The following is a 23,203-nucleotide window of genomic DNA, read 5'->3' on the forward strand; positions in this document are numbered from 1 at the left end:
TTAAATGCTTCTGCAAATATTTTAATAACAGATATTTTTGAAACATCTTTGTCTTTTTAAAAAGACACTCACCTAGGATCATAGGAATCTGTATACCCAAGTTGACCGCAACTTTTAAACTCTACTTCTGATATGCTTGCTTTACCGATTGATGTCACGCCATCTTGTGTATACCTACCAACCAAAACTCGACCGCCAAACCCATCGTTTGTTACTGATCCCACAGGATAGTTTGCGCCTTCAATTACAATGTTTCTTGATAATAATCCCACTTTGGCACTCATGCTAAAATTTCGACCGCGAATATAATGCACTGAGGCAGAATGAAGGTATTGAGAGGTTGAATTCACTTTGAACCTTTTACCATTTTCATACACTCCCACAATTGTAAACTTCTCTGCTTGACGAGGCTCAAATGTTGATGTCGTGACCACTATTTCATCTCCAACTACCCAGTCTGTTTCATCTACAACACGCAAAAACTGAGCGTTTTTTTCCATGCTCTCACTTAAACTGGTCCAGTGCACTTTATGAGGATTTCCATACATCCACAAGGTACCAAAGACTCCTAGAGCTTTTGAGCCGAGATTAGGCCCATTAGGCAATGGCAGATCTTGTGTTTTTTGATCGCCTCTTAAACTTATAAGAACAGAATGATTGGCTGGAAACGGACGATCTGGACGGCCAATTATTAATTTACCTTGATCTGAAATAATGATGATGTTTGCACGGATTACATGATCTCGTTGCATATCTAACTCAAGGGTTCCATATATGTACAAGCGGTCCATGATGGGAATGTATGCTTTTTGATCAACAACCACATATTGGTATTTACGAATCATCACTGTGTCTCCATCTTTTGGTAAAACACCATTGTAGCCTCCGTACTCTTGCGTTACTCCGCTCCATGTTTGAATATTGCTCCAATTCATAGCAGTTCCTGGAGCTCCGGTTACTTGAGGAGGAAGTGTTGGCACAATACATTTGTTAAAATAACACCTATAAACCTGGAAACCAATGTGCTTAGTTGGAGGCGCGTTAGGATCATTAGTAGCCTCACTTTCAATAAGATATGTAAGACCTTTAGAACTGTTATCGTAAAACCAACTTCCATGATCAAAATTAGCAGCAACAGGAAATGTGTTTGTATTGTTTTTGAGAACATTTGTTGTTATAAAATAATCAGGCTCTTGCATAAACACATGAGATAGATAGATGTAGTTGTTTGGCTGAAGTTCATAAATGTCCATTGTGTAGGAAATATTAGTGAACTGAGTTGAATTTACAAATGAAAGCATATACTTTTCACCAACTTCCAACAAAACTGTGTAACCCTCAGGATGACTTACAGATTTTTTACGCCAATGGACAACAGCTACATTACTAGTGCCAACAGAACGCTTTTTTCGAGCTTGGTAACCAACTTGTCTAGTAAAAAGTGCATCTTTTTCATTTATGGATGATGGTTGAAGCTGATTGAAAGCAACACGAGCAAACTTTCCACTTGAGCATATGGCTCCAGGAACACCAAAAGATACAGAGTCATCTAAAGTGCATCGTCCAGAGTCCAAAATATTGGTATAAGGAATCACACCTCCACCAGCAAATCCTGATAAACTTCCATCAAGGTCATTCAACCATGATGCTGATTCAAATGGAAAAGAGACTTTATTTGTCACATTGTTAAAATAAACTCCATTATAACGAGAAATAGCACCACCATCAAATACCTTGCAGTGTGCACATGTTCCTAATGCAACACAATTTCTATCAAAATTTACAAACTTTACATTGCTAACAGTAAGACGATGGGAAAATGGAAGCTTTATACCATTGAGGGTACATAGAGAATCATTAAGTCGATCTTGTGCTTTTTGAAGGTCAGACAATTGAGAGTGACCAATAATTAAGGAATTATTTACCATGGGATAACCCCAAGGAACATTTCGAGAGGATGAATCTGCCCATTCAATGCCTGAGTCTCCATTATCAAGAATAACAAAGTTTTGAAATCTTGAAATAAAAAAATTTCTTTTAAAAAAAAAATAAGAAAATAAAAAAATGAAAAAAATAGAAAAGTTGGAGATTGCGGTGATTGCAAACAAGGTCTTATTGCCATTAATGCAGTTGAATGAAGAGGCTGTATCTTTTGAATAAAGCGATAAATTTTATATTACAAATAATTAAAGTTTTATGCTTAAAAGAGCTTAATTATTAAAAATTTTAAAGTATAAAAAATGGTTAAAAAAAAGATGAAACTTATACAAATACCAATGCAAAATAAAAAACAATTTTATAAAACTACCTTATTGCTCCACATTCTACACACTCTGCTCCTTTCTCATTGTGCCATGTAAGAAAATCAACAAAATTTGCTGGTTCATGACTTTCGTCATTGCACCCTCCTGTTTTACTCGGATGATAAATAGGGAATATCCACAAACCAAAGCGGCCCATGGTGTGGGCGCTATTGTTTTTGAACTCAAGCATTGGAACTTTTCTTTAAAGAACATAGATTCATAGTGATAAATTAAAATATAAATGGTTTTACAAAAACTTTTATACAAAAAAAAAATTAATTTAAATAAAAAAAACAATTTAATGGATGTAAATTTACTAAAAAGTAATGTTTGTGGAAATTTATAGTACACAATAACAACTACAATACAATAATAACTAAATTTATTGCACTATCTCTACACTAAATTCTGAGACAAAACGTATAGCAGAGATACTACTATCAGCTTATTGTAATAGCTCTGCAATAATTTTTTTGCAAGAAGTAAAAAAAATAAGTTTAATTGAAGTTTAATTAAATGAAAATAAGTGTAATTAGATGAACAAATCTTGCAAAAAATTTAGGGTATTTTATCTTTAAAATTTTTTATACAGCTATTCATGAAATTTTAAACGAGTGCAGAATTTTTATCAAGTATGTTTGGTTTTTGTTTAATAAAAAAAAGCTGTAAAATGATATCAAATTAGTTTTTTTTATTTATTAAAGGAAAAGTAATTAGCTTTAAAATAAATATGAACATATTATAAAAATTCTAATATTTAGTTAGAAAAAAACAATTACAAAAAATCATATAGGAAAAATAAGAAGCACAAAAGATTAAACGAGTTGAAGCATTCGAACAAAAATTGAAAAAAAAAAGCAAAATTAATATTTAAAGTGTCCTCCTTTGCTTTTATAGCAAAGATAAACTCGTTTATGCATTGATTCAACTAATTTCATGCACATCACGCGAGGTACCTTCGGCCAGTACTCATTCAAATGTTGTTTCAAATGCTGAGTTGATTGAACTTCATGGTATGTCAGTTGATTGTTGATCCATGACCAAATATTTTCAATTGGGTTGAGATCTGGTGATCTAGGACACCACAGCATCACATTGAACTTTTTTTTCAAAAAATATTCTTTGATTGAGTGAGCTGTGTGAGCTAAAGCCCCGTCTTGTTGAAAGATGAATTGCTTGCTTTTGCCATACAAGTGTCTGATTGTTGGAACTAAACACGTTTCCAATGTGTTCTTGTAGGTGTATTAAATAATTTGGGATTTGTACAGCTCACAGAAGCCTATAGCTTTGTGAGAAAAGCATCCCCAGATGCCAACCGAACCTCCACCACCTTGTCAACGATGTTGCAAAAACTTGTCTGAATATTTCTCAGTTGCAAATCTTTTGACATAGATTCTCCCTTGTGGTTTACGACTTGAAAATTAGCTTCTCCAAATAACTTTTGCCCACTGTTCTACAGACCAGTCCAGCCTTTCTTTGGACCACACTCGTCGTTTACGTTTATCCGCGATTGAAAGAATAGGTTTGCTAGCAGTTGTTTACGTTCCAATACCTTTGTCCAACAATGTTCGTCTCACGAGCTCTCTGAGACGAACATTGTTGGACAAAGGTATTATTAAGGTATTATTTTTTGACTCATTGAAGATTTGTGCTAGCTTTTTGTAGCTGGGTCAGGGGTTTTCTCTGCTCATTCTGAATATATCACTTTTGTCACAGTTGCTGAGTTTGGATGGTCTCCTTGTACGCGGCATGTCAGAGACATCCTTGATAAGTTCCCAGGTTTTGATGGTTTTTCAAACGCAAGATTTAGAAACGTGAAGTAATTTGCCTATATGAACGTTTGTGTGATTTTTTGTCCTCGCCATACCAATAACTTGCCACTTGATCTCAATAGAAACTGATTTTTGATCCATTTGCACGCAATTGAAATTAATTTGAATTTTACAATATTTCAAGTTGATTTTTAATGAATTAAAGCTGCCTGATGATGTTGTGATGAATTTTTAATTGTAAACTACTCATTCTGACTTTATTTGAAAATAAAAAAAAAAATTTCGCACTGGATTTATCAATTAATTAGCAAATAATTAATCCTAAATAAAATCGTTTAAACTTTTTTGACACCTCTTAATTTGTATCACCTGCCTTTTAATGAAATTTCTGAGTAAACAGTGATGAGTCGAAGCCCACTTTTTTTTATTCTATTAACAAATAACCTATTTACCAAATTGGATTAAAAAGTATTTTGATATCTATTTTCGTTAGATTTTTATTCAAGAAAAACCGACGGTTAGATCTTAAAATTCTGTAATCGTTTAAACTTTCGTGAATAGCTGTACAAAATTATTTAAAAATTTGGTATTTGGTAACTTAAAAGACTTATGTAAAAAAAAAAAAATCTCACAACCTTGGGCAAACTGTACTTGTAAAAGAGGGACCATCTGGATGTTCAAACATTTGATACCAGAATCCTAAATGACTTCCACCAGCAGCAGCGTTGTGAGAAACTGTGTTGTTAGCATTAGTTACCCAGTATGCTGCTGGAGTCACATCAACATTCAATGTCGAACTTGACGGCTTTACAAATATAGCAAGGTTGTAGCGAATTATATTTCCTGTTTCTATTCCATCTTCCATAAAGTAAGCATTACCTAAGTAAGTATGGAGTTTTTCAAGTGTTAACTTTATTACTTTTCATAACTTAAAGATTTAAAAAAAACAAAGAAGAAGAAAATGAAAAGATGTTCTAAATATCATTATCAGTTTTACTTTAAAATTCGTTAAAACTTATTTACTTTCAATTTTTATAAATTGAAACTAATCATATAGATAGTTTGTATAAATATTTTCTATTATGAATTAAAAATAATACCAAGAATATCATATATAACATTCCTTTCCACCACTAAATTATTTACACCATGCATGGTTACAGCTCGATTGAAGCTTCGATGAATGGCACAACCTTTTACATAAGAGCCATGCACATCACCCTCCAAATGGAAATGAATAGGATATCGACCTAAACGGAAAGCTTGACCTGCATGGGTAACCTCAATGTAATGAAAATGGGCAACTGCTTTTCCTTGACTCATCTGATTTGAATGTACCATGATTTGTACTCCAAACTGATCGCTGCCTTTCTCTTCACCATATCTACCATCAAAACACCTTTGTGTAGCAAACTGGCCTGGATCGAACTCAGCAGGACAGTTTTGGATTACATCATTCCACTCATCGTTTACTGAACCACGAACAATAACATTTCTGGATAGTAAACCAACTTCAGCTCGTGTTTCTATATACCTCCCTTCAATTGTTTGCGCAATTGAAATATGCATGTACAGCAGAGGAGGGCTGAAGTCAACAAACCTACCATTAACTGCTGTTATTATAAGAACTTCATTTTCTCTGATACTTCTTCCTGTGGCTGCAATAACAATTTCATCTCCTACTTGCCAATCAGGAACTTCAAAAACAAGTTCCATTCTAGTAGCTCCAGGATACAGAGTGTGAGCAATCCGTGACCACGTATTCATAACATGCTTTCCATACAAGCCAAGGTAACCTTCACGCAAACTCAATGACTTTGCCCCATAAACAGGCAGCTCTTCAGATCTAACATGCCCATGAAGCTCAATTACAGCATTATGTTGAAACGGTTGGTCTGCAGAACCAACTAAAAACGTACCGTTTTCAACTATTAAAATATTTTCAGCATGCAACTCTATGTCTTTCTCGTCAAAAATTAGCGTGGCATTTTTTATTAACAACACTTTCAGCACTGGAGTACTTTGATCAAGCAACATTGTTTGACCGTTTTGTATAACAACATAATCACCTGAAAAAAAACAAAAAAATATAACTGCACGCATGAAGAAAAGATAGCACACATTTGGATAACGATTTGGAGATAAATAATGTTAGGAATGTCTTTTATCAAAGTGTAAAATATTTTCATGAAACACAACCATAAATACCTAATACACCAAAATATTTTCCTTAAAAAAAAAAAAAAAAAAAAAAAAAACTAAACAAAGATACTTTTATTTTAAATCAATTACATATCTCACCTTCAACTGGTGGATCATTTCCTCCCCATGTAAATCTTGAGCTCCAAACATCTATATATGAAAAACTAACATTCCCCACTAAAGATAAGCCACTTTTAGCGTTAAAAACCTCTACTAAAGCGTTTTGTACAGTTCTACTTGAAGCTCCAGTACGACAAACAATTTCAGAACTTGATATATTACTTATTGGACAACTAACACCAGCAATGGTTACCTGGGAAGTCAAATCAAAGCTAACACCAGAAATGGTCAAAAAGACGCCTCCACCAGTTCCTCCTCTACTTGGTGAAATACTGGTCAAAGAGGAAGTAAGAGATGCTCTATAAACATACTTTTGACCATAAGTAGCATTAGTGTTTTGATTGTTTGTCACTAAAATACTACATTCAGTAATGGTAGCAAAAGAGTAAGTATAAGGAGGGATTCTGCAGGTTAGCTGTTGCGTTGATATAAAGCTAATTTGAGTGCAAGAATTGTTACATATAAAGACCTTACTTGTATTGCTGTAACCATTTCCTAAGATATCAACAAAATGTCCACCTCCATAACCACTCTCTAAAACACTTACATTTGTAATCTCTAGTAAATATGCAAACTGAAGGGTATTTGATAATCCGAGTTGAGGCACCAACACCTGAACAGACACGGGACCAGCAGCATGCATTGGTAAAACAAGTTTTACAAGTCCGGAATTTACAGCTGTCACCTTAAAACTATCAACTCCCACAAAAGCAGTTAAGCTATCTAACAACGTAGTTTTAAAAGTAACATTAAGTGTTAGTTCATCATCCCCCTTTCCAAAGCTAGGTACAAAACTATTTAATGTGGGAGTTGACAATAAAGAGTAAACAAAAGACCCGCTAACAAGTAAAATTCCTCTGCAATACAAATAAACTTTTACAGTTCCAGCAGAATGTGGAGGAGATACTACAGTGAGCTCATCAATGGATTTGTTTCGAATAGTTGCAACAGCTGTGTCAAACTTAACAACCAAATCTGCACAAAAACCATTCCCTTTTATTACAGCAACTGTATATCCATTTATGCTGCCGTTGTTTGGCATAATGCTATTAAATGTGGGAATACTGGTAATGTTAAGACTTGCTGAATTTAATGAGTTGCCGTAAGCTAAATGTGACACACCCACAATATGAACACCTGCAGGTAAACTGACAGTACATGTTATTGCTTGCATGTCATTTTGAGTGGTCAAACTAATAATATTACATTTGGAGGGTCCAATCTGCACAGTAACACTAGACACATCGCCAAACTTTTTCCCAGAGATTTGAATAGTTGCATTAGAGTTTTGAATAACTTTAGGATCAACAGAAAGTATTTCTGGAGTAGCACTTAGCTGATAAACAAAATTTAGAGTGGGCTTGTTAAAACATTGATCTGCTTGCTCCGCATCATCACAAACTGAAATCATTGCATTTGATATTGATCCAGAAGATATTAAAGGAGGCATGGTACACAAATATGTAAAAAATGATTGAGACAAAAAGCTACAATTCAATAAATTGTTGTAATTAATATAAATGTGGGTGGTTGGTAAGTCTAAATTGAAACCATTGATAAGAACTTTAGTACCACCAGCAACTGACCCAAAACCTGGTGCTATACTTTCCAGTTCAGGGAAGCAAAAAATTGATTGGTCTTCTTCCTTCATAATTTCGACATGTGCAAACCCCTTACCTTCAACATAAACCACAATTGGTAGCATGACAGCTGTTGGTAGAGTTTCATCCAGATTCATGCTGCAAAAAATCTCTGTTTGAGATGCATTTTTAATCACGCACACTAAATTTCCAAAAGTTACATTAATTTGTTCAATAGTATCACTGAAACCTGTTCCTGCAATCCTAATTGTTTTACAGGATTCATATTCAATTCTTTGAACTATTGGAGTTAGTTCCACATCAAAAGAAAATGTTGAGGGATTTTCTCTACGCTTTCGCACATTCCCGGAAGATAGTGGGACATCAACACCTTAAATTTAAACAAATCATTTAAATATCGTTTAAAAATCAATTAAAATTAAAGAAAACTTTATCATAAAACTAAATTTAACCTTTAACTGATAATGATAAATCAGCCTGAATCTGCAATAACTTTGAAACTACAACCATTTCTTGGAATTCTGCATCATTATTTTTGATATACTTTCCGCTTGAAACTATAAATGTTCCATTAGTTGAAAAAGTCACTGTGTAACTTCCTGTATTGCTAGGTGGACAAAATTGCTCTTTAGAGCTAGGATTTTCAGCAGAGTATCGTATAACAGAAATCATGTAATTTGAGTCAGGATTTGAACCCCATGAGTACTAAATATGCAATATTTTATTTACCTCAAGAAAGGTACTTTTAAATAAATAAACAAACATAAGTACAAGAATAATCACCTTAAATCCCAAGGCATAACAACAAACAGGTTTATACTTTTGTACAAACTTTGTATTTTGCTATACCTTGGCATTTAGATTCTCTAGACTCTTGGGATCTAGACTCTTACTTAACAAACTATTACTATTTACAGGCGATTCTTAAAAAGGCTAAAGAGTTTAAGAAAAGTTCAAGAAAAATTCAAAAAGAGTTCAAAACTTAAAGAATATTTAAGTGTTCACAAAGAAAATTTAATGAATATTTAAGTCAGGATTCAAAAAAAAAAAAAGAAAAGTGAGCACAGGGCTCGAAACAAAATTCCATCTCCAGTCAAATGGTGTGCAACTGTGCAACTAAAATGTTAGCATTAACTTAACATTAACTGAACATTAACTTAATTACCTTTACATTGATAATAAGAAAATATAATTACATATCAGCAAATTAATAAAATATCTTCACATGTTAAGGTATTACCATAAGGTATAAAGATATTACTAGATGATATTACAACTTAGTGCTATATTATTTTGGGACAACTTGAACTTTATAATGTTTTAACTATTGAATTACAAACAAACCATAATTGAGTCTCCTTCATTGATATATATAGTATTCTTGCTCCAGGCAGTACCAGTTCCAAATTCTAAAAAATACATATTTTTGTCTATTAAATTTCATATATACATATAAAACAATAAAAACAAAAATTATCTGACATTTTAATTAAAAGTAAATTTTAAATTATGCTGAGACTTTTTTTTAAAAAAAAAAACTTACCTCCTCTGCCAGAGTTGTCGACATAAAATGTATTTGAGGCAGGAGATGTAATGCAAGTGATTTTGTTGTCTGTGCAACTTTGCACAGCACAAGTTTTATTTTGGAAAAGAACTTTAACATCAGAAGCATTTTCCCCAAATCCTTGCCCATTCAATGTGATTAGTGTTCCACCAAAATAGGATCCAGTTGTAGGGGTAAAACCAGAGAGCTTTAGGTTAACAACCAATCTCTGCAATACAGAACCAGCACCAGGCACAAATACTCTAAGTTCAACTGACAAATTCAGTGGAGGAGGACGGCATTTTATAATGGTTGATGACAACGATATTATTTCACAGCTACGATTATTGATTGTAACCAAAGTATTCTCTCCATTTTCAGCTTTTAAGTTCGATCCGTTCAATATGATTATATCATCATATATATGAAGAGGTGAAACACTGCTGATTTTTGGATTCAATGAAGAGTTGAATGTAAATGAGCCTCCAATAGCTTTATTTCCATTAACGATAAGCTAAAATTAAAACTATGTATGTTAAAAAAAAATTATTGCCATTTTGATCCTTTAATTATAAGGACTTATTTAAGAAAATAACCAAACCTGCTAAAAAATTTGATAACGGGGGATGAAGTTTTGCAATCAAAATTAGGTTAAGTATTATTACATGTAACTAATTCTAAATATTCTGGGACTTGAACTGTTCAAAAAAAAGCCAATAACACTTTCTAAGTGTGAAACTACAAATTATTTTTAAAATATTTTGTTGTTTATGTTTATTAAACATAATAAACATCAACTTTTTGAAAGAATCTAATTTAGCTGCTTTATTTGCTCAATAAATCTTTTTTAAACTTTTTTGCAAACCAGGAAATGTTGTGTTAGAAGATTTAGAAACACACAATAGTCAAAATTTTGGCTTTTGTAAAAGATATATCATTGAAATTTTCATTCAGCTAACAGCAGCTAACTACTGTTAAGGCATAATTGATGAGTCATTTCAATTTATGGGAAAGATTTGCCGCCATTTCACCTGAATTTCAGTTATATGAAATAAGAATCTGTTGGGGCATAATTTAGAGGCAATTAATCAAACTTGGCAAATTATTTTTGATTGATTATATTGAGAACTGCATAATCAGAAAAGGAACAACTTAACAACAATAGAGCTCAAATACTAGCTACTGTTAAGGCATCTTTAATTGGTCATCAAATAGTCAGAATAACTCCTAAGTGAGGATAACATTTTGGTGATCAATTAAAATATTAATTGGTTACATGTTAGTGTAATAATAATTATCAGTTCGCACATATAAGAAGACTCATTCAAATTAAATTTACAAGGAAGAAATTGCATAGTTTGGGAAAAAATAAATAAACATGCATTTCACTATTTCTTTCTTTAGTTTCAATAGTTATATAATGATTCTGAAACACTGATAATTATTACCAAAAAGGGTAAATATAAATTACAGCATTCGTAACACTATAAATGATCAACAAAATCTGCATCTCAGTAAAAATTGCAAATCTTTTATTTTCTATAGCTAAAGTTACATAGAAGAGAGATTCGTTTGCTTTTTGAAGTTGTACTTTTTTATACAATGTTCAATAACTTGTATGCAACTTTATTTGGTTGATGTCTCAGAAAAATAAATATAATTGTTTTTTTAAACTTCTCCCCACAAAAACCAAATAAAAATCAATTTTATGTCATCAACCAGCACATTAAATTTTGTAATGATGAATTATTAAATAAATAAAATAATATAAGGAAGTGAAGTTAAACACATGGTGTGTACATAATGCACATGATCTTATATAACATGAAGTATTTTGAAATTTGTTGACCAAAATACATACAACTACTGAATAAGATATTTATCACAAAAAGTTGTGGTAATAAAATTTACAAAACATTCTCTAGTTCTTAATTGATAAATGCCGTCCTTTAACTGCAGTAATGAAGGAAAATGAATAAAATTAACAAAGCTAGAACTTCAATTTAATATAAATCTTCTGTTTGATGTTTCTAATCATTTGTAAAACTTTATATAGTTTAAGGAATTTTTAATATTTTGAAAGGGACTTGAATATCTAAACTAGCCAATAAGAATTCTTTACAAAGTTTAAATATAATGTAATTTATGTGTGTATATAATATAAAGCACTTGTGCTTTTAAACAAGAATAAGATATTAGTAGTGAGACAAAAATGAAAACATATTCACAAAGCTCTGCCAGAAAAATTTCAAAGATGCTGCAGCAAAATAGATTACATAAAAAAAAAAACCATATTAACATGGGTCATAAATACTGATAAAATCTTGTCACTACTTGAAGAAGGACAAAATGTAAAATCTTAAAAGGTTAGTTATGTGGATGGAAGAAAATGAAGAAACATCACTTTCAAAACAAATTCTGGGGAATCAAGTTGGGAAAATAGTAACTAATTAAAAAATAAAGTTAAGTAGGAACAAATGCCACTACAAAAATAAAACATCCTATGGAGCTAGGTGTTATAAGATCACTGAGAGCACAATATTGTAAAAATATGGCTAGAATTAAAATCATTAGAATAGTGAATAATAAAGCCCCATCAGAAAGGTTTATCTAGATTGGAATACAAATTTTGGTGTCTGTTGGGAACCCAGTATCCATCAAAACAATTGTAAACCACTTTTGCAAAGTAGGAATATTTACTGCAAATCGATAAATAACTACAGCTGACAAAAATGACCCATCTAACGATTTGGATTATGAAATTGATGCTTTGTGAAAAAAGTAACAAAATCTTTTACTAGAATTTATCAACACAAAATTGTTGAACTGATTTGAAACAGTTGAAAAGTTAAAACAGTTTTCAACAGCAAAAACATTACTAACAAAAATGTTTTCGCTGTCAAAATCTACTTCAGCACTAAAATTGGAAGAAAATTAATTAGAGAGACTTTAGAAAACTCAACTACTGATTGCAGTACAAATGGGGAAGAAGTTTGAAGATTGAAAGAAGATTTTAAAAAAAATTTAAAAAAAGCTAATAAACAGAACAAAACAGAAAAAAACAGAAGCTAATGAACTTTTTTTAATTGAAACACTGTAAAAGTTGTAAAAAACAGTCTTCACTTTGTTTGTCTAAGATATGGTTTTAACAGTCTTAAACATTTAAACATTTAAAAAAAAAACATTTAAAAAAAACAGAAGCTAATGAACTTTTTTAATTCAAACACTTTTTTCCTTGTTTCCTTGTTTCCCCAAATAATGATTTTTATACACCTTATGAAAAAAATCTTTGGTCCCTTGCAAGTTCAAAACAACTGGCTTTTACTGTATATATAAATTATTTATTTAGATTTACATCAATTACATCTAAATTATAAATATTATACTTTTCTCTATGTATTTAAGTACCTACATTCAGAGTAACAGGACCATCTACTTCTGCTTTTTCTGTTACACAAGTAATTGAATACATTGAAACACTGGTAACAAAGCAGTTATAAGATCCCAACTTTACTGTTACACCAATAACACTATTTCCAAAACCTGATCCTTTAATAGTGATTGGTAAACCACCTGTTGATGCTCCTTGGTCAGGTAGAATTTTATCAACTGAAAGTTGATACCTGAAAGTAAGAAATTAAAAAGAATAATACAACAACAATAACAAGATTTGTTGTTCTTTTAAAAAAAACATAAAAAATAAGATAAATATTTCATATTTTGTAATTACAAAACACAATATTCAATTAAAAAAAAAAAAACAATAGACGTAGCATAAAATAGCTTACAACCTAATATTTTATTTCAGTACAAAAATTGAAAAGATATCCACTTAAACACTTACTGAAACACAATATTATTCATAGACTGACATTTTCCAATACCATCCACAAAAACATCAACATTTTGAAAGCCAGCTTGAAGTTCACCTTAAGTTATTAAAAAAAAGTTTCTTAATTCTAATAGTAAAGAGGTGATATCCATTCTAAATAAAGTGCTGTAGGATTGTCTGTTGCAATATTCTTAAAAAACCACTTTTATTTACAAACTTCATTGTTTTATTTTCTATCATGTTATTAATGATCAGTTTACTCTATGCAGAAGGTATATATTGTCTGAGCATTAAAAAAAAGCCAACTTTTTGATAAACAAAAAAATCAATGACGATAGTTTGTAATAGTGTAATAATTTTGTAGAAGAGAAAAACTTACCAACAGTACACATTACATTTGTAGCAGTTTGACTTGTAACAATACACTCAACTCCACCAATAAACACTTTCGTTTTGTTTACACACCCATTACAACTTATAGTAACATTTGTCCCATTTCGTCCCACTGATGGTGTTATTGCAAAACATTGGGGTGTAAATGCTGCAGAGTAATTATATCCACAGTTTCCACGTATTTTACACTTTGATACAATTCCATTAATTGATACAACAACCTGAAAACAAAGAAAAATAACACTTTTTAAAGCAATTTTAACCCTAAACCCTTTTGCACAAAACAGCATGTACAACACAATTTCTTAAAAGCCTTTAGCCACTTTACTTGAGGAGTTGGCTCAGCAAGCTGAAGAAACTCTCCTGGTAGTGGACCAAATAATATTCCACCATCTTGAATAGTTGTAACACTACTCAAAACACCTTGGCCATGAACATTATCTATTAATAGCTGCAACGGTTCTTTATCTCCTCCCCCGGAAAACCATTCAACTCTCCATTCATAGCGTGAACAATTGGCAGAACCAGTTACAACAAACACAGTTTTGGGTATATTGTCTTCCAGTGTTTTTTTTAAGCTGATTGCATCCACATTGAGAGGAATGTCTAAAAACATTCAATGATAATAGCTATCACAAAATTTCGCAGCAAAATATTTATCATAGCAAAACTCAAAGCATTAAAAAAGTAATAAAATAATTAATATATCATAACATAATTTAGATAAAATAATGATGATTTTGACAATCTTGATGATGATGATGAAATGATGATGAAATGATGATGATGATGATGATGATGATGATGATGATGATGATGATGATGATGATGATGATGATGATGATGATGATGATGATGATGATGATGATGATGATGAACAACAACAACAACCACAGAAAACAAAACAATCATAACATTAAAGACAAATTTTACATGAAAATAAATAAAACTATAAAATCATTACCATTAGTTAAAACAACTGTTCCGTCATCTAGTTTGTATGCAATTTTGAAAGTACCAGATAGCGGTGGAGAAGAAGATTGATATTTATATGCTGGAATTGGTTTTCCATCACTAATTGCTTGAAAAGCAAATGAGTTGTTCCCACAGTTATTGACAAACATTGAAACAGCCCATTTTCTCACTGCTGGGTTTCCAGTGGTATTGATTCCAGTTTTGTTATCAATCTTTAATGTATCAACCCACATCCCAGGAGCGCTATCAACACTATCAACTAAAGAGATAGAAATAGTTCTAGTTATAGATTTTTTAGAATTTCAGTAATAAAAATAGTACACTAAAGTAAAGAAAATTTTAAAATTAATGCGATGAGAAAAATCTTTAAAAATGGACTAGATATTGAAATGATTGAAAGATTTTTTATTGGTTCTGCTTTGGAATTTCTTTCAAAATAATAGTACTTTGTTACTTTAGCACATTACTCACCAACTCTCAGCATGTTTGCAATCCACACTTCATCCACAAAAATTGGAATTGATGCATCTTGAGAAGGATCACGAACAAGTTGTATAGAAATCACATATACAGGAGAATATTTAACATACCAACTTTCAGCTGTTATGGAGTCTTTCATGTTCATAAAAGCCATTCCTCTATTGTCAACATTAAATTGGTAATTCTTTGTCATTACAGCTGTTGTACCATCAGTTTTTTGATAAGAGAATTGTAAATTAATAGTGCTTGCAAACGCACCACGAACAAAGAAGTACAGCTACAAAATATACTAAACCGCATTAAAATGTTATCATCCAAATACAACAAGATCCAAATCACCAAAAAAATACAAAGAAATTACTTAGGTTTAAAAGTAAGTTTTTATCATTTAAATTAACTGAAATGAAACATAAAACTAAGAACTAAATATGAATATTGAATATTGCAAATAAATATGAAATCTTAAAAACTTGTAGAGATTTAATATTTCACGCATAATATTAACATATCTAGATGTTCTAAATTTATGCTTACATATTGATGTGTAAATATATTGATTGATGACTTTTTAGTACCATCATCAGCTACAGTTTGATCAGCATAAAATATTATTAACTCTTTAGAAAGTTGAAGCATGCGACGACCACAAAAAGGACGCTGGTTTTCTATACGCACGCCATATTCTTGACTTCCAGTTATCTTATCAAACTCATACCCTTCAGAGTAAAACACGTTTGCTCCTGAAAAATCAACAATATATTCTGCTTTACAAAAAACAACAAAAATGCTAACAAAAGAAAGTGTCAGAGCACACATGCAAATAATTTCTATGTTAACAAATAAGAATTATGGTAAAAATATCATCATATCAAGAATATTAGGAGTTTTATAACTCTTTGTTTAAACATTAAAACTATGTTTATGTGCTATTTAGTGTTCTAATTATAAGTATTTGCTCCTAATAAAAATATAAAACTTTTATTTTCTAATAAACTTTTAATTTCTAAAAAAATTTCCAGTTGATAGCATTTGGAAAAAAAAAATCATATCTCCCTATTTTATATCATTCAATAAATTTTATTAATTTTGGTATGCAGATGGAAAATGAAAAAAACTTACAGGATTGGTTATTAATAAAAGGCAAAATAATTCCCCCAGTTTAATATTCAAACTGTAATAAAATTTAAATTTTTAGAATGTTTCCGATTGTGCATAACTGTGGATGATTGCCTTTAAGATTAATAATATTAACTAAATTCAAAAAAATTATTATACCATTAGTTGAGAAAAAAGAGCAATTTTCTGAGAAGATGTCTGCTTTTAAAATATTTTCAATATCTGTGAAAGATTTATTTACTGAGAATGACCTAGTGATGCGGTTTTCAACTGCCAACAAAATTTGGCTGCTTGCATTTAGTTTGCTAACATCAATTATCTAGAAAAACATACTTTACAAGTCATAAAACAGTCTAAAAACTATTGATAATATTTTTAACATACCTATAATAACAATAGCAATAACAATAATATAAACGTCATTAATAATATTACAGACATCCCTTTTTATACTTTAGTATTTCATTGGTATATAAGTCTGAAGTAAAACTTAACTGGCTTACTTATAATCATCTCTGTTTCTTATAAACATGTAAAAAATCAATTAATACATCATTAAGATATCATCATAATTTAATGCATTACATGCAATAAAGCGTAAACTAAATAAATGTTACATGATTTTTTATAATGTATCATAATTTATCATAATAATTGGTTTTCTTTTTCCAATAATTTATCTTAATTAGCAACTGATTTTCTTTTAGCAATAATCACTGTTCAAACATACCATCTGACAAAAGACTATAATGTATGAACAAGCCCACCATAGCCAAAAAGAAGGTACACCAGTGTTGATGGTATAGGTATATTATATTTAACACCAGTTTTTTTACAGTAATTTCTAATTATTGCTAGTTATCATTTCACTGTTTCACAAACTTTCATTGTCTTTCTTACTGCACGATTTTTAAGGTTATTTGCAGTCTTTTCTAATAAAATTGTTTTAAATGCATTTTCTTTGGGATCTTTGCAAAAATTTGCTTATTCTTAATTTATGCTCATCTATTTTTAACAAAACGTCAGAAAAAATACTGAAGAAAAAAAGCTAAAAATATAAAAACGCAGAATTGACTAAATGTATAACTCCTAAAAAAGTATTTCAAATATAGTAAATGTATTTGAAATACTGCACATCACTGCTAGCATCAAGTACTCATAGCAATACTAAAAATGTGTTTACCTGTATTTCTGGTTTGTAATCAGAATATATTGCTAAATTTTGAATTTCATTGAAGACATCATCTACATCAGCATTACTTAGATTAGTTTTGTATCCTAGTAACCCAACCTCCAGCTGATATTCACCACCATAATCTGCTAAATAAGCTTTGAAAAAATATTCTCGATCACTTCTCAGGAACATCTTTGCAGATTTTTGCTCTGGATACCTGAAGTAAGTGGTGCCTGTCCAAGCATTGCACCAAGCAACTTTTACCTAAAGAGATAAAAGTATTCATACAAGTAGAATCTTGATATAGTGAACTGTCATATGTAACAAACATGTTGATGTAACAAACTAAACTCTGCTCTACTCGCTTTACTCTTATGTAACATTCTTTATAAAAACTTTGATATAATGAAAAAAATCAATTTAAGTTTACCATTTTTGTGGTTGACATATTTGAAGGAGAGTCACTGATTTCTAAAAGGCTTAAATCATCAGCATTTATTATAATATGGTAAAACCCATCCTGTGGTGGTCGCAAAAACCCTGTAACTCTTGCTGCAATAGCGTTGTATCGTGATGGTAGATAATTAATTCTGCTATAAATCTGCAGTTCTGAATAAGATGTGTTTTTGACAACTGGAACTGGATATGTTTGGTTATATTTGTTTTTTACATCTGCCACATTATAACTTACACCTGGCCAGATTTCAGCATCATAGCCACGCCCACCTTAACAAAAATATAATTAGGATAATAATATTGACAAGGTACCTATCAAAAAATAAAATAAGATTAACATTCTCTACAAGCAAAAGCTGTCTTTACAAATTTCTCATACATTTACACTGCATAGTTTTCCAAAAATATCCTTCAAAAATCATAACAAAAAACCACTTATACATTTTGATGATTGCTTTTTTTTTTTACTGGTAAAAATTAACTCCATAATGTCATTGGATGTTATAGCACTTAACACAACAGAATTACATGAAGCCATATCCCTTTTTGGCTCTTTCTGACTACATTGTTAGATATACATCATAAGTGGTAAACAATATTGTTAAAAAATCAAACAACTATCAGATGCTTTAGCGCAAGTCTTAAAATAATCTTGGTTTACATTACTTTTCTTATTGTGTTATTTCTAAGAGAAAAAAGAAGGAAAATATCACCTGGGAATATATCACCAGTTTGGTATGTTCCATTGAGTGGCCCTGTTTGGCATTTTATTACTGTATCATTAACTGACAACACTGTGCAATCAACTCCGTGAACTTTAACTTTCACATTATCTTCGATATTTCCAAAGAATCTTCCAGTGATTGTGATAACAGTTCCTCCTTCTGTACTGCCACTTCTTGGCAATATAGTTTCAATTTCTTGATTAAAAAAAAGTAAATAAATCTAACAATATTATATCATACTATTTTAAAATCATTTAAAGACGATAAATAAAAAGTTAAACTTTTAGTTATGAAGTTTTCCTAAAAATATTTCACTTCTAATGGTGCATTCCCAGGACAAGAAAACTCTTTAAAAATCCTATAGAACTTCTACAATCTTTTGAGACTCTATAGAAGTTTTTAAGATTCATATAACTTTGTATACACTTTTTAAACATTACAGACCTTTTTTATCCTGGGGTGTAACAGAAGAGCTGCACACTTAGTTTTTGAGGGTTAATTTAAAAAAATAAGAAATACAAGTTTTTAGGTTCTTTTAAATTTCCTTTTTAAAAAATATTTGATAATTACTAATTTATAGCTAGACCAATATTATATATCACAAATAGAACTTTTAAAATACAAATAATCAGGTTTTTTCCTCATATAAAAAACTTTCTCCACATTTTCTTTAGTTTTTTTTAAAAAAAGAATTCTAAAAAATGGTTAACCTGCAAAAGTTTGATAGTTGTAAATATAATCATTTTGATCAACCATTATTGAAGATTTTTCACGTGTTGAGCGACCAGCTGAATTGCTTACGATGAAAGAAGATCTCCAGGAACCTTAACAAAAAGCAAAAAAGAAAACATCAAACAAAGATCTTTTCAGTTCTTAAAAAGCTTTCAGTAATTTTAGAATAGACTCTTTAGCAGTAATGTGCATACTAGAAAGGTTGTAGTGAATTAAACCTGCATGATAACTTACTGCATGCACTTTAAAACATTTTATTGCTTTTTATGACACCATAAAAACTGTGAAAAACACAGCACAAAAACCCAAACAAGTTCCTATTAAAGCAACTGCAATGGTTGTCACTTTCTAAAAACCATGCTTTTGTGCAGTTTAAATTTTAAGGCACTGTTTTTTAATACTTTTCTTTCCAAAACATTGTTTATGAAGTTTTGTATTTACTTTGTGTGTTTTGCATTCACATTTTAAATTTGTACCCATATCTGTTAAAAGAATTGCTAATGAGCTTTACAGCCTGCCATGAAGCTCTACAACATCGCCATTTTTAAACTTTTAAATCTTATTAAAGAAATTTAAAATATAGGCATTATTTTAACCCAAAATAGGAAAATCATTTTAAATAAAATTTTGTCTTAAATTTTTCATCAAAAAATAAAACCACTTGATTGCTTGGTGTCAACTAAACTGAAGAGTTTTTAAACTGAAATTTTAATCTATTATTTTTCAAACTACTAAAAATGGTGATACTATAAAGACGACCTACAATTTTATTTTCAAGTTTCAGTTTATTTCATTTTTTTTTTGATTTACACCTACTCCATCAAACTTTCATTTCAATCAAAAACTTTATCTAAAGCATATTTGAATTGACTAATTATTAAAAAGTATTTATGTTGATTGAAAATAGAGTAGATTCAAATAAATGTATGCAATAAAATGATTGTCATAATTGGTATAGATCTAAATTTAATATCAGAAAAGTTGTTGGTTGAAACCTAAATTATGTAGTTTCTATGACTTTAGAAATTGCAAAAGTAGGTCTTAATACCAGGAAGCAGATAATCTACCATGTGTATCCATTTGAATCTGAAGAAAAGAACCAATGTCAGCCATTATAGCACATTTAATAATTCAATTTACCTCCCACTATTAGTCAGCAAAAACAGTTCTTATCATTACAAGAAAATTTTGTTCTTTTTGTATGATATTTACCATTTTTTTCCATTTAAATAATATTTCTTACCCAGAAAACTTAAAACCTACATGTTCTTGCTGCAGTGTTGAAGAGATAGTGTTAAATTAATTTAAACATTTTATTCATGTACTCAACATCAAAGTGATTCTAAATTATGATTCTGTCCCATCAAAGTTAGTTAAGAAGCAAAAAAACATGATTCTTTTTATGTCCCATTATTATGGGACATAAAAAGAATCATGTTTTTTTGCTTTATTATTTAACAATATGCAATTAAATTATAATTATGTAATAAAATTTTAATTATGCAATGAAAAAAGGTGAATCTTTTTGGTAAAGTTAAGCAAATGCTTTGAAGCAAGAAATTAAGAAAAAAGAATAACAAAACAAAAAAAAAAAAAAAAAAAAGAGCAAAAGCAATAAAAACAATTCTGATGAAGGTATAGTAAATTATGTAGTGTTCCAATACTAAGTAAATTATGTAGTGTTTCAAGCAATTATGCAATTATGACAATTATGCTAAACTTGCAGTGATTTACACCAGACTGTTATTTTGATATTCTATTTTTAAAGTCCTGTTTTATAACCTATTTTAACTCAGAAGTAGCTCACAGTTAACCAAATAATTGAATAAATGAGACAACTTTTGTTACAAGTTTTTGTGAAACTAACAGCAAGAAATGAAAACTAATTTGAGAATTTTAGTAGGAAAGAAAAGAAATGAAAACTAATTTGAGAATTTTTGTAGGAAAAAAAAGAAAGTACTTAGAAACACTTAGAGGTAGAAAAGAAATTCAAAAGTTTTTTGATTTTGTCCTATAATTACTAATATTAACAATATGCAATGAAAAAAACTTCTTTAGAAGAGTTTTTGAGCTTACCAACAGTCTTTATTTTTGGTGAACACATCACCCAGCCATCATTCCACCAATAAAACGGAGTCAGGTCAATAACACCAATGCTAAATAACAAAATAACAACATTAAAAAAATTTTCTTTGAAATAAAAATGATGAGTTTTTATGAATAAGACTATTTTTACCTTTCCTAAAAATAATATCAAAGTAAAAAAAAACAAACAAAAAATATATACAGCTCATTGGTTTCAGGATCGAAGGGTTCACAAATGTCATTCCCGACAAACATTCTTAACAAGAAAAAAAAAAAATTTCAGGAAAAAAGCACAAACGCTTACATAGTAGGTTGGTATATACAGAGTCTGTATTAAAGAAGTACTTAAATATTTTTCTCAATAATCTCTTTCTTGACTAAAAATTAATCAAGACCTAAAAAACTAGAATAAAAAAATACTTTGAAATTTCATAGTTGTTAGGATCAAAATCTGCAGATAATCTGCTGATTTGTTTTGTAAAAATTTGACCTTCTAGACGCACTGTTTCACCTAAAATCAGAAAATTAGTATTCATTTTACTAAACTATAAGTTACAAGTGGATTTTTTGTTTAATAAGCAACAAAACTAAATTACTCAACTAGTACAAATAGTTAATAGATATTTTATATTTTTAATTGATAAGCAAATTTCTTTCAGAGTGATAATGTAAACTTTTTTAAAGAATAACCAATTTAAATATAGAGTTTGTTTCATAAAATGGTATCACCAATTTTATGTTTATTATAGAGATTTTTTTTTTTTTAATAATGGTATCTACATTTTTTTTCACTAACTTTATTTATTGAAATAAACTTAACCATATTTATGCTATATTATGTAAAAGCACTATGGATACAGTGATCAATTTAAAATCAAATGAAATGGGAAAGAAACAGTATGGACATACAATTATTTATGTTTATATTTTTTGTGATTTACTTTAACATATTTAACTATATTTACATTACATTATGTAAAAACACTATGAATGTGCAGTGATTGATGTAAAATTAAACTAAATGGAAAAAAAAAGATAACTTATTTATGTTATATTATTTAAAAACAATATAGACAAACAGTGATCAATACAAAATGGAATGAAATAAGAAAGAAAAAATGATACCAGGTAAACCAGCTGATGGTGTAACTTTTTTTAATTTTGGAGTGCACCCATCTCGACGCTGAAATACATGCAATAATAAAAGAGGAATAAAATATTGCAGCAAAATTATATAACAACTTTTATTAAAAACCAAAATTTTCACTGAAATTAACTTTTCATATAGATAAATGTATATAAAAAATATAATTCTTACGTAGTAATTAATTTTTGGTGAAGAAACTACCACTCCATTTATAAGTACAGTGAGGAAGTAATCAAATGTAGATTCATCATCAGAAATTTTTCTTAAAAACATGTTTATTATAGAGAATGTTGGACAACAATCATCATCAGTGTTATATTATCATCATTATCATCATCAAAAATTCAAAAGTTAAATATTCTTTTAATTAGCTGGACCTAGTAAAGTTTCATAAAATTATTTACCTTGTTTCACAATTTAAAATTTCATGGCTTGAGGCTGTAATCACAATATCACAGTAATTTACCACATAAGAAACCGTATTTGTTAACATCACAACAACTGAATTATTTGATTGATCAGGGAATTCTAAAATGTAAAAAAAATC

General features: G+C 29.9%; 1 protein-coding gene across 3 annotated transcripts in view; it reads right to left on the reverse strand.

Annotated features, from left to right (window-relative positions):
- The window catches only part of LOC149878084 (fibrocystin-L-like), a 48,688-nt gene that overhangs the window by 21,073 nt on the left and 4,412 nt on the right, over positions 1-23,203 (reverse strand). For all 3 annotated transcript variants that reach the window (XM_090072477.1, XM_090072478.1, XM_090072479.1), the window contains 26 exons: positions 23,061-23,184; positions 22,828-22,918; positions 22,635-22,692; positions 21,930-22,020; positions 21,712-21,765; positions 21,501-21,580; positions 19,403-19,516; positions 18,681-18,887; positions 17,942-18,237; positions 17,521-17,775; positions 16,497-16,656; positions 15,756-15,961; positions 15,213-15,498; positions 14,731-15,000; positions 14,095-14,372; positions 13,753-13,987; positions 13,386-13,470; positions 12,954-13,164; positions 9,542-10,055; positions 9,343-9,407; positions 8,451-8,703; positions 6,377-8,368; positions 5,176-6,144; positions 4,711-4,954; positions 2,309-2,503; positions 73-2,016 (listed from right to left, as the gene is read on the reverse strand). In XM_090072477.1, the coding sequence (XP_089928603.1) occupies positions 73-2,016; positions 2,309-2,503; positions 4,711-4,954; positions 5,176-6,144; positions 6,377-8,368; positions 8,451-8,703; positions 9,343-9,407; positions 9,542-10,055; positions 12,954-13,164; positions 13,386-13,470; positions 13,753-13,987; positions 14,095-14,372; positions 14,731-15,000; positions 15,213-15,498; positions 15,756-15,961; positions 16,497-16,656; positions 17,521-17,775; positions 17,942-18,237; positions 18,681-18,887; positions 19,403-19,516; positions 21,501-21,580; positions 21,712-21,765; positions 21,930-22,020; positions 22,635-22,692; positions 22,828-22,918; positions 23,061-23,184 (9,277 nt within the window). The remainder of the gene's footprint in view (positions 1-72; positions 2,017-2,308; positions 2,504-4,710; positions 4,955-5,175; positions 6,145-6,376; positions 8,369-8,450; positions 8,704-9,342; positions 9,408-9,541; positions 10,056-12,953; positions 13,165-13,385; positions 13,471-13,752; positions 13,988-14,094; positions 14,373-14,730; positions 15,001-15,212; positions 15,499-15,755; positions 15,962-16,496; positions 16,657-17,520; positions 17,776-17,941; positions 18,238-18,680; positions 18,888-19,402; positions 19,517-21,500; positions 21,581-21,711; positions 21,766-21,929; positions 22,021-22,634; positions 22,693-22,827; positions 22,919-23,060; positions 23,185-23,203) is intronic.

This window comes from Hydra viridissima, unplaced genomic scaffold, assembly GCF_058129835.1.
Source record: "Hydra viridissima isolate aposymbiotic clone 2 unplaced genomic scaffold, HvirCarnegie_v1 scaffold_15, whole genome shotgun sequence".
Classification (NCBI taxonomy): Eukaryota; Metazoa; Cnidaria; class Hydrozoa; order Anthoathecata; family Hydridae; genus Hydra; species Hydra viridissima.